The sequence below is a fragment of the Varroa destructor genome, unplaced genomic scaffold (genome assembly GCF_002443255.2).
Source record: "Varroa destructor unplaced genomic scaffold, Vdes_3.0 BEIS01000004.1, whole genome shotgun sequence".
NCBI lineage: Eukaryota > Metazoa > Arthropoda > Arachnida > Mesostigmata > Varroidae > Varroa > Varroa destructor.
In genome coordinates, this window is record NW_019211457.1 from 24614986 (window position 1) to 24632185 (window position 17200).

The 17200-nt window shown below is 38.6% G+C and overlaps 1 protein-coding gene and 1 long non-coding RNA gene across 14 annotated transcripts in view; one reads left to right on the forward strand and one right to left on the reverse strand.

The window, feature by feature from the left end:
- The first annotated feature begins 999 nt into the window (after nt 1–999).
- Nucleotides 1000–11413, forward strand: LOC111249750 (ribonuclease DdI-like). 12 transcript variants are annotated; one of them, XR_015325815.1, is made up of 7 exons: nt 1016–1176; nt 1473–1552; nt 4972–5254; nt 5535–6039; nt 7218–7485; nt 9243–9357; nt 9548–9559. XR_015325815.1 is itself a non-coding variant. In XM_086986191.1 (5 exons), exons 4-5 carry the CDS (start codon nt 5981–5983, stop codon nt 10434–10436), a joined length of 948 nt encoding a protein of 315 aa, XP_086842317.1. In that variant the 5' UTR covers nt 1041–1176; nt 1473–1548; nt 4972–5070; nt 5535–5980; the 3' UTR covers nt 10437–11413. The 12 variants fall into 12 exon arrangements, 6 of the variants coding, with proteins under 6 accessions (XP_086842317.1, XP_086842319.1, XP_086842316.1 ...); XR_015325814.1 differs by lacking the exon at nt 9548–9559 and having other exon boundaries at nt 1020–1176; nt 9257–9357; XR_015325818.1 differs by lacking the exons at nt 7218–7485; nt 9548–9559 and having other exon boundaries at nt 1000–1176; nt 5535–5836; nt 9257–9358.
- Nucleotides 7913–17200, reverse strand: part of LOC147755995 (uncharacterized) — a 37330-nt gene continuing 28042 nt past the window's right edge. For both annotated transcript variants that reach the window (XR_015325820.1, XR_015325819.1), the window contains one exon: nt 7913–11257. This is a non-coding gene — a long non-coding RNA (uncharacterized LOC147755995). The remainder of the gene's footprint in view (nt 11258–17200) is intronic.

Here is a 17200-nt window from a genome sequence, read left to right on the forward strand (position 1 = left end):
GTTCTCGTCACCCTATATGAAAACGGCCGAACCAATTGCTTCGAATGCCCTTTTTCAATCTCCTATTGGTTTCAGGATATTCAGGATGCTAATACATTACCTACAAGGATCAACCACTCTTTTTGTTAATAACTAATAGTTCACCTTTTACGATATGACCTATTCCGCTCAAGTTGACAACTGCCTGAATCATTTATGTCCGGAATAAAGAAATAATAGTAACGATCCTTTCGTCGCCAAATCCGCAGCAAACCTCCAAGCACGCTGTTTCTGCCCCGCCCACCTCCCTTCCAGGTCAGCTCACCAAAGCTTGCGTGCATTGGCCACGTGCAGTATTTCGAAATCTCATGAGTGAATGACCCGAGCCAAGTGTGTGATTTCAAGTAAACAGCATATAATGTTTGCTACGTATACTGACTAATTGTTTTTGCTACTCAATAGAGATCAATTGCTTCGCCATGGCTTCGCTGCTTGTACCGAACACAGACGGGCCAGTCGAGTATTTCATCATCAAAACTTCGCTGGTCTACGAGCGGGGCGCTAATCTACATGTTCTTTTCTTAGATGCATCATGGCAACAGTCCTCAGAAGCTCGGTGAAGATACCGTATTTGTTATTTGTGTTATTCCAGTGAAGCTGGTTTCTCTATGATAGCTGCTTTTCATTACCAGGCGTTGTCGAGCTGTGTAGAGACAGAGCGACACCGAACATCGTTCATTCGGAAACAGAAGGGCACTAGTTAGTTGTCTGGCAATAACACGTTCTCATCGCAAATTTTGTCCAATTTTCTGATATTTAATTATTTCTAATTTTCAGATCTTAAATTTTCAGAAGCTTAAAATACGTTCCAGTCAACGTCGGGACATGCTGACATTTGTTGTTGTTGTTTGCATTTCGAGCAGCCATTTGTAGTACAAATCACGAAGGTTGCTAAAGGTCCTTCGTGTAGCATCATCGTACCGGCCCTGGAAGGACAATATAGTTTACTATAATTTTTTCCAGTTGATAACGAAATGATGCAGATATCGGTCGTCTGACGTCGTTCTGTCATCTACGGCTTTCCAGACGGGCAGCCCTCATCGTATTGTTCGGAAAGAAAGGAGTCGACCACTGGCTCTTTTGTGTAAAGCGTGCTTTACGTGCTATAACGTTCAGTGAAAACGGCGGAGTAAACTGGTCAGATTTTTCAGCTGTCTATGAATATAACTTTGACGCCAATAAATGAAAAGATAAGGATTTTTATAAGTGGGTATAAGTATGAAGCAGAGCGAGTCTTCGATAAATATTAGATTGGCAAAGAGTTCGTTTGAAATGCACTTTACTTTAAATGGAAACGGAGCTCTTACTCTAGATTTTTTTTTTGTTTTTACTTTAGGCTGTAGTTAGACAATTTAATTTTTGCTGATTAGTTCAGTGCACCGTGTAAGTGTAAGAATATGAAATTGCATTTTTATAGAGTATAACCCTTTCAGGTATCTTACGGATCGAGTCGCGGAGACAGTGGGATTCGCGCTGGCTGTACCCATTGTGGGCTAATACTACGAATTCGCAAGTAACCCTATCTATCTACGTACCTTATTTTTCCGACCAGTCAAAATAGAGGTTGATTGGGTTAATTTAACGGGACGTTAAGATTTCATTCTGGGAAGAGCTGCGCATAGGATGGAGCAGATTGAATTGCGTTTTCCGGGATAATTTGTTTACCACATCCTTCGGAATGTAGTGTAAATTGTTTCTGTCGTTAATTTTGCCTATTTGAAGCCTGTTTTTTTGCAGAAACCTTTTACGCATGGTAGTGGCCTAGAATTGTGGTGGTTGACGGGGTTTTCGTAAAGAAAAACCGTTTCCTATTGACAAAAAAAAACAGGCGAATGTAGGGCCGGCGGGAGAGGGGATCATAGTTTTCACCAATTCAGCGTTTTTGCTGACCAAAGCCAAGTACTGTATATATCCCTCTAGATAAACTAGATAAAGTTGAAAATGGCTCCCGAAAAGCAAAAACGATGCCTATGCGGGGGGTATTTATATTATGCGAGCTGGTAGACCTCGTAGAGCTGAATCAAAATGCTACACGTGTTTCTATAACTAATATTGATATTTCGGCGGGAAAATAAGTCAGTCTTGCCGGCGTGAAACTAACAATCTATTTCTTCTGAGTGTTTTTTCGAGCGAATTTCTAATAAATGTTAATTGAAAAGTTATGACGATGAACATTTTTTCGAAAAATCGCAATTTTCGCAAAAATTTCGCAAGAGAAATGCTAAAATATGAAACACAATTTTTTTCCATGAGAAATATCATTTTGTCGACGCAAACTCTCTTACGCCAATCTAGTTGGGTAAAAATGTTTACGGCTGAAATATATATTTACGTAAAATTAATGTAAAATGTTTGGCGTCCGAAAAGCCAAAGACCGAATGCGATAGCTTTCTCGCCCATGTGATACTGGTAGACGATTTTTTTTACATGTACTCCTATGTAGAACAGTATTTCTTGGTACCAATCGAGAGCTCTCGATGAGCTAAATTTAAATGCAACACACACTCTAATCCTAGTAGTTAGATCGGGAATAACGTTTTAACGGTAAGAGCTTGACATGACACTCCGTGTAAGGGGGGCTTTCTTGATGTCATCGTTAAATCTCGACGAGCTGAATCACGATGCAATAATGCACAGACCTACGAGTATTTTCAACTTAGCGAAAGTTTCTTTGGTTGTAGTGGTCCGCATATGTAACAATGGAGTGAAACACGTCTCTGATATCTAAGTAAATTTCTGACTTGAAACAATATTTTATCATCGCTACTTCATTTTCAGAGAGAAATATAAAAAAATCCTGTACATTGAATCAGTATGTCAAACAAAATACTAGGATAATCTAAACCAAACGTTTTCGACATTATTTTATTTAGCTTAATATGTACGATAACGAGTTACTTTTAAAAAAGGAACTAAATCAATGTGCCAAACGACGGAAAATACCACTGAGATCATCAATCTAAGTTTAGTGGAAGAAGCCCAGCAACTGTCTTCAGCTGACGTAATATGTCCGAATTACTTTTGTGACAAATAAAAATATATTCAAAGAAAACTTGAAAGGCCTGCATACGTTCCAGGAACAGAATAGATAAGTTAGCCGACTTAACAATTGCAACGTCTATTTGAAATCGGCTGAAAGCGTTTCGACTCACGCGCGTCCGTTAGAGGCTGACTAATGGCCGACCTATTCCTTCGCGTCTCGGAAACAGTACTTAGTTAGCCAATAGTTAAAAAAAAAAAGCCCTCATCGCACAGGCTAGGTGAGACGGGGCAATTGCAACGTCGATAACCATGAATTTATGTTAGAGCTTTCTAATTATGTAAGTATAATATATAAGTGAGATCAATTAATCAGCAAACTACAAAGTTACGAAGTAACTTAGGCGAGCCCCGCAAAAAGCTACTGACCTCAACAAGACTTTCGAACAGTTTCGCTGCCTATCCTGCGTACATTTTATGTATCGACGTGAAAAAGGTCGTGTAAAATGGTTGTCTGTTGTCCGTCTTAAAAACTATGACCTCTAACCGTTGTTGCTAAGACGAATCGTTATTTCATGAGACGTTTTTGGATGTTATTGTTTGAATCGATTACCTAGTTTAGGCCGGAAAAAGGTCGCTGTTTGGAACGGTTTTCGTTACCAAAATGACTGGTAGCCAAATCCGTTTTACTGGCGTTTACGGAACCTGAACACCTTACGGCAGTATGCTCATGATCACGCTTCTATTGTAAATATATATAATATCTAGACAAGTAACATCGCTAGACACGGTCCTGTGGCATAGATTGTTTACCCAGATGCTCAGAATGTTAGAAAAAGTTCAATGTCCACATAAAAAGTAGGTTACCACATCTAACATAAGTTCTATGATGTATTTTTTTTTTTTTCTTTAGATACATATCGTATGTAGCAAATTATTTACTATCGTTTTAGAAATAGAACTATTGATAGCAGTACGAGATTTGCCTAATGGTCAATCAACGGTGAAAAATTCAGTGAAGAACAAGTACTACTTCGATACGTTTGGAGTTCTTCGAATTATTAAACTAAATTATAGTATATATGGAGCGTTTGTCCAACATTGAAGCCAAATGGATCGACTAAAAACTGCTGGTTTGCTACCGTGTTCGAATACCGTTACGGTCAGGTGAGCTGATCGTATTATCAGGTGGATAATAGAAAAATATACGATTCAATATCTTCAGTGAGTGACACTTGCGCCGTTGAACTTCGCGAGTAAATATGGAAATCTCAGGGTCATTATGTGTTATGACCATTAAGTGAACGGATATTACTGATGTAAATTATCATTTAGGTTGACTTGTGAAGAAAATAACTTATTTTTTCTTCTTGTTTAAATTGAATGGCTAATCTACCTTCTTCTATTTGTGGCTAGAATAAGAGTTGACGTGATAGGCCTTTTGCATTGTCCACATGTTCAACAAGGCATAAGCCGTGTAGTAACACGAATAATTTGTAGCATTCTCCTACAGAGAGGGTAGCTAGGACGGAAACTTTCAACGCAACACTGCAATATAAAGCCGTAGTTATTGGCTTAAACTGAACATTTATCATAGGGTGTGAGCGTAGAAGATTTGACACTCGAAACTTTCCATTAAATTCTAGATAATAAAAATGTGCTTTCCTATAGATAAAAGGAAGACAGGCGGTCTTCTTTATTTTATTTAGTTTGTGTATTTCATGCTCGTACGTACATATTGAATCTATCCACTAAAGCCATAACTTTTATCAGTAACCGCCATTAGAAAATCCTCAACCAGATTCACATGATGTACTTTGTATCCTATATGCATAATCATCAATGTCATTGCTGTATCCTGGCAGAAGAATCCGCTTCTGAAAAAAAAAAAAACACTTTTTTGTTTGTTAAATGCTTCTGACTATTTTTGTTTTCTGTTGTCTGCATTCACAGACACTCTTAAAGACCTAGACAAAGCCCTCCAGCGTGGCCAGATACACCCATATGACTCCTATACACCGCACTGTGTTAAGGCTCATACAAGGCCTAAGCGTGTGAGTTCGTCGGCGTTATTTGTTTAGATCTATCGTTGCTTACTATTATTTGAATTTACGGTAATTGCCGCCATTACAAAGGAAAGTTGTTAGCGGATAAGCTGTTGCCAACAAATCGATAATAAAAGAAGAATAGACGATAATCATATAGGATTGTGTCGCAGGCGAGAACAACTTTGGCGGTAGGTGGTAGCGCGTTCCATGCCAATTCCATATTCGTTTACGGTTGACGCTGACACGGTTTCATGACACCCATATGTGACAAGTTTTCCACCGTCCATCCATGGAGCTAGCAATGTTATCGTTGCCGTTGTTATTATCGCTGCTAGCAACAGTATACCAATCCGGTTTACTACCAAAGGGCCCGCATCAAACACATAACGTCAACATATATTTTATCTATCGAAGATCCTCCTCTTTGTTGCTGTTATTATTACTATTGTTATTGATTATATTTTGCAGTGCTGGCCATCGTATTGTCGTAATCCACGCTGGAATATCACCTACCGTTGCCCTCTTTACTGTCAGCCTCATATCAAACAGCGGACGTTACTTCTAACTACAGAAGTGCGTAGAAGTTCAGTCGAATATCAGCTGAGCGGTAGCTGCGTCTCCCGCGCCTACGTACCAATAGCAGCCGCCTTAGAAACCGTTACGAGGGAGGCCAGCAGCGAATCACCGCTTCAACGAACCAGAATTTTCGTGTAGATAAGCATCGCCGCTGTTACGATCGATTCCTTCCGCCATTGTGGCTACAGAGCAAAGTGAGTTAATTCTCTCTTTATATATATGTGTGTGTGCATATATAGAAACAACATCTGCAACGGAGGAGCCAGTCAGCGTAGTTCGAATCAGTGAAAACAGGCTCAGAGCGTCTTCAGCATCGGGTGAAGAGTGGCGTCCATGTGATGGTCCGTGCTAGAAGTAGAAGATCTTGTTGGTTCATGCATCCAGGCAAAAAACAATGGTAATAAAAAATTTGTACGCGACGTTGGCGTTCATATGGTGCGTTTGATTATGTTAGTTGGGGCTTGTGTCAGTAGTGATCATGGAAGAGATGGTGATGAATAGTTGCTACGCTCATTATCCAGCCCCAAATTTTTTCGAGCCGAAAGAGATACTGCAAAAATACACGATTGCTTTTTGTTCGAAATACGCTAGTGTTGCTGCGTCATTCAGGCCAAAGTGTTTGTATTAAGTCACTATAGGAATGAGTTAAATACGTATTTTGCTATAGTTTATTACAGTCATTGGTAATAACAGTCTACGTCGTTCGTTTAATAATCACTCGATGTCCGCTAAATTCTAGACGGCTTGAACTACCTGAAACAGTGTAAGATACGATTTGCACACATTGTCTTTATCTCCAGGAGTAAAAACGGTAGTCAACCGTTCGCTGTATCAGGTTTATATGCCTCTGACGAGTGCCTCTTCCACCGGGTAGACAGGTTGCTAGTGGCACAGATGAGTGGAACCTTCGTCAGCGGCGAGAGACAAAACGCAGTGATTTTAATGCTGTGATACAGTGTTGCATTTTTTAGGGGCTATAGGGTTTTTTTTTTGTTATTCAAAATGGTCTTATATTGAGAGTATATCCGTCAATTGTAATCTCAAGAAGTACTAGGGAAACAAATAAACGGCAATAAAAATTTTGTCCGTTTCACCTGAAAATAGTCTTATGCAAGATAAGATCCATCGTCCTAAGGTCCAAAGTAAGGAGCTTGAAGTGGCGATAGGCCTTCCTATAAATTTCAAATAAATAGCTCTAGTAGAGAACTAGCCCTGGTCCTAAACAAGGTACTCGAAAATAGTAAATCTCTCATGATAAACAATAAGCGCAAATAAGACTTTTTTTTCTCTGCACTATATATTTTGAAGGCAGCCTCCGATTGCTAAATCAGCAAGACAGTGTGTTAGTAGAAAGAAAAACATAAAACATATGTATATTATTATAAGCTTTCATTGTATGTATATTATTATTATTATTATAAGGTTTCGGTATGATAGCTTGAGTACGGTACCTATATTGGTTGACTATTTAATTCTTTAAATATTTCATTTAATATTGAAGAGAGATTGCTGCTTTAATGACAGGATACTTTTGCGTTGTATTTTTGCACTGCGTTCATTTTTTATTTTGAACAGCCGTGAACAGCGTTGAAAATCTGATCTTGTACAGGAAGTCCACAGCTTTAGCTGTTCTCTTTCACACACACCTCGAGCCTGCTATACGTTCGGTTGTCATCTTGCGGAACTTGAGCAATAAAATGAGTCCCGCTTCATTTACTTGAATTATAACGTCTACGTGATCACGCAAACTCGATCGTCTTCGGGAACCACTGAGCACTGGATTTCCTCGATTGAATCGATCCTAAGATACCGTCACCGCACCCTGTCCGTATACCTAGACAAGGTCAGTTTTGAAGATAAAGGGCTATGTGTATATTATATGGGAATTGGCACATGTGAATCTTTTGATATCCGGCCTTTGCGGATTACGAGTCGTCCTTCGAGCGTGCCCTATATGGGCGTCATCCGTTCTAGGCTTTTGAGTTCGATGACATTTACCTTGCATTAATTCTAGCAGCTGTGAACTTCTCGTAGTTACACCGGTCGAATCAAGAAGGTTGATACATTGACGGGACGCCATATGATACGGGAAAGCTGACGAGTTAATACCAACGTATGATGTTGCTATCTCTATTACATGGATCGCGTATCGGTTCGATAGCTAAAAAAAGAACTGGCTAAAAATATCAGTATCACAATGAAAATGCGGAAAACACCCAGTTACCTACTACGTAGTATACTAGAATGATGTAATGTTTATGTTCGTAGTAAAAAAAAAAAAAAAAAAAACTCTTTCTTTCTCGGAATAGATGAGCCGTTTGCTAATGGATCTATCATTACCTATTAGCCAGAGGCCATTATTACCTAGAAAACGATCGACATTAAATATGTGAGACTTTAATATTGTGCAGGCGTACCTATTTCGAAGGAAGAATTAATAAAATTGTAACGGAAATTGGCGGTTCTGGGTTCGAATAAACACATTATGTTTATGCTGATAGCCAGCAATGCTGAACGGCATTAGAGGTGTGAAAATGCAAACATTTATTAACTTCGAAAATAGTACAGGTTCTCGCTAGGTCCAACAATTTGTAAACAAATATGCAGACGCTTTACTCATTTTAATGAGTGATGTTTAATGAATGATTTTAATAGCTTTGTGTAGTATACATCTGAAGAAGCGGGGAAAGTAAATTAAAATTTACTGAAGATGGTAGACGAATGGGTCGTTACGCTTCGGGTTGATGATCCCCTATATTTGCTAGAGCAGCTAATTGCTCGATATGATCATGTAATGCTCGTTTATTACAAACGAAAACTATTCAAAGTAGCATTCTCGCGTACAGAGAGCAAACTCAGACGTGATCGGCATCAAGTACGTTGCGCCTAGCAAACGTCATCCTTAGCAAAGTCGTGCTCTCTTTGTTTATACGTATACGTGTAACGACTTTATGATAGCGGTGTGTCCAACATGGAATTAACAACTATGATCAAGCGTGTTTTACAAAAGGGCTGTTTCGTCATTGAAACTAAAAATATTAGCGATAAGCGACAATGCCGAATCCGGCGTGCGACTTCATCTTGATTTCTATTACGATCGATAGCTGTTTTCTAAGAAACCACAGCATATGCTCTCCTCTATTTGTAGTCAGATTTTTAAGCCCAACCCACTTCGTTCCACCAGCTCGCCTGCTTCAGTAATGTACGTAATAATTACGTAATAATAAGTAATTATAATTATAAATTACTAATGTACGTATGACTTCGTTGACAGAATTGATGCGGACATATTTTCAAACGTTTTTTTTTAAGCCTTTTCAAACGTTTATTTACTGCATGTTTTACCAGCGGGCGGGGGACATTGGGAAGTAAACATTTTTAAATTAATATTTATGTATTATGTTCGATTGGTCCACGCCTGGTACGTTCGCGTCCCTAAAGCGTTCTATGTATGCACATTGTTTATACGGTATTTTGTTTTTTACAACGTTTAAAATTGTACGTTTAAGTGAAAATTGCTTGGCGTTAAGACAATAAATCAGCTATTTTCTGAGAAATAAAATGTCCTATTTCCTTAACTGGATGCCCATCCACTATGAGCTCTTGTTATGCAGATGTCGATGATGACGTGTCAAGATACCTAATGCCGTACCACACTGTCCTGAGTTTGAGCTACATAAGAAGTTGCTCCACCGAAAGTATCCAAATAGTTCTAGTAAGTTAATTACAGAACTTTACGTGACTGTGAGTAATTCAACTTCAAACATTCGATTTAGTTTAACACCACATCGCCTAAGTCATCGTAATGCCGACTTTTCTATCATCTAGATTTTTCTTCTCAGCTTCTATACTTCTCAACAACTGCTGCACCTAACCTGAATCATTTGTTCTCATTTCTCGTTCAGGATGAATCAGGCGTCATCTGTTGTCTACGGTCTGGCCGCCTATAAACTTTTGCCATCGCAGCAAACAGACATTAAGGTGGCCGCGAATGACGATCGGCAACAACGTCAACAAGAGGAGCTCCAGTCTCCACACCGCTTCGCCAGGTTGTTATATTGGTTCGCTATCTTATGCATAACGGCACTGTTCAGCGGGTCACTCCGTAGAAGTGCTCAAATTCGACTAGTATCGGACAAACAGTCGTTCAGGTTTTGGGTATTTTCTCAACAAACATCGGCCGGTTATTGCGCTGGATATGGCCACTGTATTTCGGAACACATACGACCTTTCTGGACGATACATGGCCTATGGCCGACCAATGCAGAGTCCTGGCCGAAGGTATGCAACAAGACTATCAATTTTAACATTTCAGTTTTTGACGTCATTCGTAACGACTTAGAGATGTACTGGCCTTCGGTACGTAGCATGAACTCAAGCGCATTTTGGCGGCATGAATGGCAGAAACACGGTAGCTGTGGTCTGCAGGTGTTTCATGTTAATGGAATGTTCCGTTACTTCAATGAGACCCTATCTCTGTTACACACTTACAATGTAACAACTTTCCTGATCGACGAAGGCATATTTCCTACAATTAATAGAACCTATACAGTAGTTGAACTATACAAGGCGCTTACCGATAATCTTAGATCGAAGGCAAACATAGTTTGCCGGAAAGTCAACGGTTTTGCCTACCCGGTGCTTACCGAAGTCCGCCTTTGCCTTTCGAAATACGGCCTAGAACTAATCGATTGTCAGATCGACAGCTACGGTTGCGGTAACAGTTCCGTGTACTACCTACCGGTAGGTGAGGGTAACCGTAGCCAGTTAGATGGTTGTCCCAATACATTGTAAGTATCTTTTCGTTTTATGTTAATTACCTCTCACCTGTATAATACTCTCTTAATTGCGTAATACATAAGAAATAACTATTATTGCAGTACAGCATAGATAAATACAGGGAATATCATTAAACAGTGTGCTAAGCAAATAACCCATAAAATTAATCTATTTTCAGCCCACAAATACTAAACAAAAAGCGCGTTTAGCATAAAAGCAAAAAAGTTTAATAAACAGTTTATTACTAAGAAAGGGTTCGGTTTATGTAGATAAATCATTTACGACCGAGAGGCTACTTTGTGTGATTTTAGTGCACTGCTCTCATGGATCCCTGATATGTAGATTGGGCAATTAGGATACAGTGACTCTTCTTTTTTGTTTTTTCTAATTTACATGATGCAAGCAAATTTATATGTGGCAAACCTATATAACAGGACATTTGTGTCCGTCATGAAACGTCATCACTCCTATACATAGATATATAAATATGTATGTAGCAAAAATCTCTCAGGCGTTTCAAAAAATCGGTTGGTAACTCGAAGATATAAAAATCTTCGAGTTACCAACCTATTTTTATACGGACAAGTAGAGAAGAACGGCAAAGTATCAAGTAATATTATCAGTCGATGGAAAAGCTTGTACACTGTAAACAATATCATGCGTAATAAATTTGAAGTTGGTATAATAGTGCTAATAACACGTACCACGTTCCCAACTGGAGCATTCTGTGACCGTTTGTAGCTTCTTGCGGGATCGCATTTGTAGAGATATCGCGATAGCAATGATGTACATACAGGTTCTCAATGTTCAATACTCAATACACTTTGGAGAGAACACTGAAATTAAAATAAAAACACGTCACTATTTTGTATGAAAATGACCGATATCGTCTATTTACAGATGAGAATAAGGTTACCAATCTATTTGTTCATATTGTTGAATACATACGTTGAAATATGACAAATATACACTTCCAAAAGGAATACGTTGGATATGGAGTTTTTATTGAATAAGTTACATCCATAAAATAAGTAATGTTAATTTCCTATTTCGTCTTGTGTATGAAATGACTATACAAAATTACTTTGATCACATGATAATTAACTTGATCATCAGCAAATTGTTCTGTTTTCAATATTTTCTTTACTTTTAATAAAGAAAACACCACAAACGTATCAGCTTTCTACCTAATTAATTTTTAGTTTCGCACATTTACTAGGTTACTCGCAAAAGGTTCTATGCCCTGACCTACACGGTGAAACAATAGGTACAGAGATCATCCAGCTGACTGTGACGGTTTTAGCTAGGCTTTCTTTTGTAATGCTTCCAAAGCGCTTTTTTTTTTCTTCTTCTTTATTTCACTGGAAAGATCAAACGCATTCAAAAGAAAGGGCCGAATGAGCCGTCAGTGCTGGTGGAGTAAGTGTCGCAGCCCGCTTAAGGTTATCAAAGGAGCATTTTAGATAAAATTTTCCTACTGCTAGCTAATGGAACATCCATGTTGTCAGCTTACAGAAACCGTACTTTTGATGCTTTTGTCATCAGCCACGAATGGTCACAGATAAGTAGTCGGTAAAACTGGTTGTGTAACTATATATTTGTCAGCAATTTTGGTTGCCTCATTGGGAACGATATGACAGAAATCATCTGAGTCGCGTAATTTCGGAATCGAGATGACTCAGATGGAGCACTGGCATCAATGTGATCACGTAAAGATATATAAACGAGTTTTACTTCATCGCGGTCGTCAAGCAAATACGTTAACAAATGACGATTAAAGATAGTAAAATATCATGAGATTCGCGCAGGACGTAACTCCTTCAGATTTAATATTGGGTACGCTGTTCAAGTGTTATGCAGGTAAGAGATACAAAGAGTGAAATTTCGAATTTTCGCGGTCGTTTTTCAACCCACAGGTAACACATGCAGAACTGATGTGAAAAAAATTGAAATAAATCATAACGGGATTGTGGACACACGTTCATTTTTCGTCTACATAATAATTGGGCTTCCTTATAATAATGTTTACATATAATCAAGCTACGCTTAATTTATTCTTGACTATGCAGCTCTAACCTATAGGCGTCAGATAAGTAAGTGGGATAAGGCTGTGTACTATGGTAGTATGATTCAATGTTTTTTCACGATACGCCTATCTATGTATCTAATCGCTGGTAACTCCTCGAACCCTTTAGAGATACGATCAGTGGTAACAGCTTTCTGTTCTTCTAATATCTTACTCATCTATGATGGAGCACAAGTAGCTTGACCTGAATCCATTTCAACACTATTTACTTACGATCTATTAATTTGCCTATATGTACGAGCAAAATCGTGCAAGATATGCTATCATGCATGACTAGGTCATATCAATAGACCATGGGTAGATTTAAAACTGATGATGGTGCTATAAGCTTGAGTCTTGGCATACACTTGGCACGTCTTTAACATGCAGTATTATTCTTGAGTAAGCCGAACATTACAGAGATGTTGTTCTGATTGACCAGCATGCTTGTACAATGGTGTATAATCTAGTAGGAAAAAAAACTTTACTTTTTAAAGGAAGTGAACAAGGCGCAGCCTCGTAAACAGTCTTGTTTATACACGATTCCTTAAACAAATTTAGGGCTCCTCTCCGATTCGTCAAATTCAAAACAAATCGCTATTTCAAGTACGGATAACTTCTAAGTGTCTTTTTGTAATAATTTTAGATCCTGAAGGATCAACTATCTAGATATATCTAGAGATAGAGCTACCATCCTCAGTACTATTAATAAAACCATGCAAGTGAGCAAGCTTGTCCATGTATTCAATGGGAAAAGTGAGTTGTTGAAATTGTATGGACGAAAGCAAATTTTATGGGTACATATCTTTTTAAATAATTCTTCTCTTATGGCGAAGCCAGAGACGTACTCCACATTAAGTTTAATGTATTTGAAGTCCCGTTTACGTTACCACCTATCCTATGAGTTGTGCATGAATGCTCCCAGTGTATGCTTTATGTACGTAGAATGACTTCCAGTATTAGGAATTACTGTCGCTCTTTCACAGTAAAATGCAACATAAATGTTTGATAATTATATTACAAATGGCACTTCGCGTAGTTGCCAACGGTAGTTCGTTTTAATAGGGGCTGCTTGGTTAGAGTACAAGGTTTGCTTATGGGGTAGTGGTAAATAAGCAGTGAAGATATTACAATTTAGAAACGTAAAAAAGTTACCTGAAATTGCAGTTTCCACTGACTGAAGTTCATAGCGGATTGTGAATCGGGTGAAATTTCCGCGCCATAAACAAAGTTGGCTAGACGTAGGAACGCATTTGTTCACTGGATCTTAAGGTTATTTCAGTTTTGTTTTGGCGCCATGTTTAATTCATTTGCAAGTTTCACTTAAGCGTGTACCCCCCCCCCCCGTCCCCCGTCCCCCAAATTTAGAGATCTTATAAGTGTGGTTCGGGTCAGTTAAAAGGCTTTGTTTCTGGTCGACATTCTGAGTATGAGGATGCTGAACTGTGCTCAATAAGAATGTATACGAGTCTTCGTTAGGTTGCAGAACGTACAAGGGCATCCAAGTCGACCGACATCAGTATGCAGCGATTGTGCCAATCGAGTATACATCTGGGTTCCTTATAATTGGCCGATTGTCAACTGAGGTAGACTGTATGCACAACCGGGCATCCTCTAAGACTCAAAGGGTATATTCTATTTAGCGGAAAAATTAATAACGAAAAATTGATAATCTCTAATAACGTAACTCATGCAGGATCACGGATAATGCGTAGTAGTGTTCTTTAAACGAGAACTAGCCCATCCTAGGAAGGGAATGTTATGGGGAGTACTGAGAGGTTATCTCCTATAAGTTTCTCAAACGAATAAACCAGTGCCTTACTTATGTGCCATGAATAGTTCGACCCTTTAGGGAAAGGAAAACATTCGTCTATGGCCTATAGAAGGGGTCACGTTTTACTATAACAACAAATGGCTTAACACTTTCTGAAGAACAAACTAACAGCGACCGGGCCTTAATTGGAGTGTTCTACCATCAATTCCCAGCTCTTTGAATCCTTACAGCTTTTGTATTTCTAGGAAATGTGACAAACCATTTTCACTAGTTTATTGATAACGTTTAATACACCATAAATAGAGATTGTCTGAGCTAAAACTGTTTCTATTCAAAACTAAGTAATATTCTGCTGGGATAGAGTGGCAACCCAATCTAATACAAACGGTATCACACCGAACAGTTGTGACTCGGAAACACAGGACGAATTCGTTTTCTCGAAAGATCGTTACAGGCCAGGCTTTCAAGGCCAAACGGGTTTCGCTTCAATTCTATAAAGGTCAGTTGTTGCGAAAGTCGTTGATTGAAATCACATACTATTGAATTAGCTGTAGTAACAGCTTTGATAATTTCATTATTTTGACAAACTTGAATACTCGTCTGTTACTATATTATGTATCATGTCTCCAACATGGATCAGTAGTAATCGTAAATGAATGGTGCAGCTAACAGCACCTTTCTCCAGATGAGCAAAGGTTCCACCATGGAAGTTCACCGAGTAAATTCGGTACGCGTAAGGAGATAGCCTAGTTACGCTAATAGCAACTTGTTTGTTAATTCTGCAGTTCCGAAACAGTGAGACGTACACAAAAAACGCCTGTTACTATCTGATGAAAAATGAAAACATGATCTTCTTTTCAGTAGTCAGGCTCTTTGAGGAAAACCTATTGTTTCGTAGAATTGTGAGGAAGAGTTAGCGGAAATAAAGGCAATGGCTCGAAATACCGCTGCGTGTAACATCGCGGATGTACGTTACATCTTAGAATTACATTTTCATAGTGACATACATGTATATTTGTACATGTATGTTACTATGATGTACATAACATACATGTAAATACGATTGAACTAAAATATGAATTTCTAGGTAACCGTCTAAAAATAGTTCTTATACACCATGCTGATATATTGTCAGTTCTGAAATGACAAGCAGATAAGAAACATCTTGATCCCTTTGCTTTTGTGGGACGTAATGACAGGCCCAGATTTAGGGAGTGTATATTCTTATTATCAAGTTTTGTGGTAGTCCTGACTTTCTTAATGCACCATTGTTATATATAAATAAATATGTATATATACTTATTTATATATATAGCATAACCTAAAGCCGATGCTACGTACAAGATGCGTTTCTCCAGAAATGATGGATGGACAGTTTTTCTAGTATCTTAGAAATTACTCAAAGAAAAGGAAGGCGTAACTGAAAACCCTCAGGCAGCAGCTTTAGAGGCATTTAGATAACGAAAATGTTTGTGTAGTAACTAATTGAGTAGTGAACTACTTGCTCTCACCTTAATGAGGCCTATTCGTTTCCTAGGTGAGAGCTCTGCGTAAGACTCGAAACGGAAACGTCGCTTCCTGGACATTAGCGCCTTAAAATCTGTTGCAAGAGATTTGGCTAATATTTTGTAACCCGATGAATCACCAGAGACTACCATGGGAAACATATTTGGTGTTTTTTTTGGAACGCAAATTTATTTACGTAGCGTAAATATATATATATATATATATATATGATTACCCATCCCTACTTTGGACCGAACCAAGCATCAACTCCACTGTCGATAAATCAACGAGATTTCTGCCTTCTGAATCTGAGCTGTTTTTCCATATATAATTTAAAAGTGTGCATTTCGCTAGTTATTACATTACTCGTGACTTGTAGACCGGAAACGGCATACAACTCAAAGCGTTTCTGATATATATAGCTTTTAGAATCCCATATATATAATAAATCTAACAAAGTCATTGTCATCATCACCAATCTCACTATATAATATTGCTAACTAAATTACTGATTTTTCTACCGAATGGAAGGGATGTCTATGATGGTGATACTTTATACTTTGATGAGCGTGCCGCTTGAAGTAGGCCTGCTAGCATTGTCCTTTTTTTATTGCAAGCTTTGTCTTGCCACATTTATCGTGCTCAGTTTTTCTTTCACACTTAGTTAGCGAATCTTAGGGAATCCTACTCACGTGTGTGAACTCACGAGGGGTAGCCGAGGTTCGAAACCTGGAACGTGCACGCCTCGTTTCGTATGAAAGAAACCATTCGTCTAAAGAATACCTATCTAAGGCGGAAGTGTTAAAAAAAAAACACAGTCTGGCTTCAGAACTGAGAACAGAGAGAAAATCAAGATGCAATCATTATGTATTGTATGTTTTGTTCTAATTTACTTTTATTACGGCTATGGCTGCATACACGGTCTTCTTCTATCTCATATGCCACTATGGTACCTGGTGCCGCACTCGCGACGACTCATCAAACTGTATAGCGAGCAAACTATTCTACACACAGCCTGTTAACATACACGGGAACTCTACGGAATATAACGATATTTGTGAGCTTCACATGGAGCTATACGGTCATAACATTATGTGATTTTACATTACTCTACGTTCTTTTAAGTTCAGGCTGGGTTTTTTAACATCATTGTCATCTGTTTAAATTGTTGACGTACCTCATCAAACAAGCACAAGCCTAAATGTTCGATTAACCTATCCCTCCTATGAGCACTGAGACAGAAATCAAATGCGTGCCAATATTTAGACTTCACAAAACAAGTCAAGTACGCCTATACAGTTGCTTCTTGATTACGTGTATGCTTTAACAACGGTAATGGCTTGTACCGTGCTTCGTGAAGTAAACGGCCAAGGGACTACCCTTTTAAGCAGGTCTTAGAAAAGAGCTTCTAGAATCGTTTGAAGAAAAAGCAGT

Excerpts from the sequence above, each read along its gene's own strand:
- LOC111249750 (XM_086986191.1), top strand. The coding sequence starts at position 5,981 with ATGGTCCGTGCTAGAAGTAGAAGATCTTGTTGGTTCATGCATCCAGGC. Across the intron at positions 6,040-9,547 it reads CATCCAGGCAAAAAACAATG|GATGAATCAGGCGTCATCTG; the intron begins GTAATAAAAAAT and ends TTTCTCGTTCAG.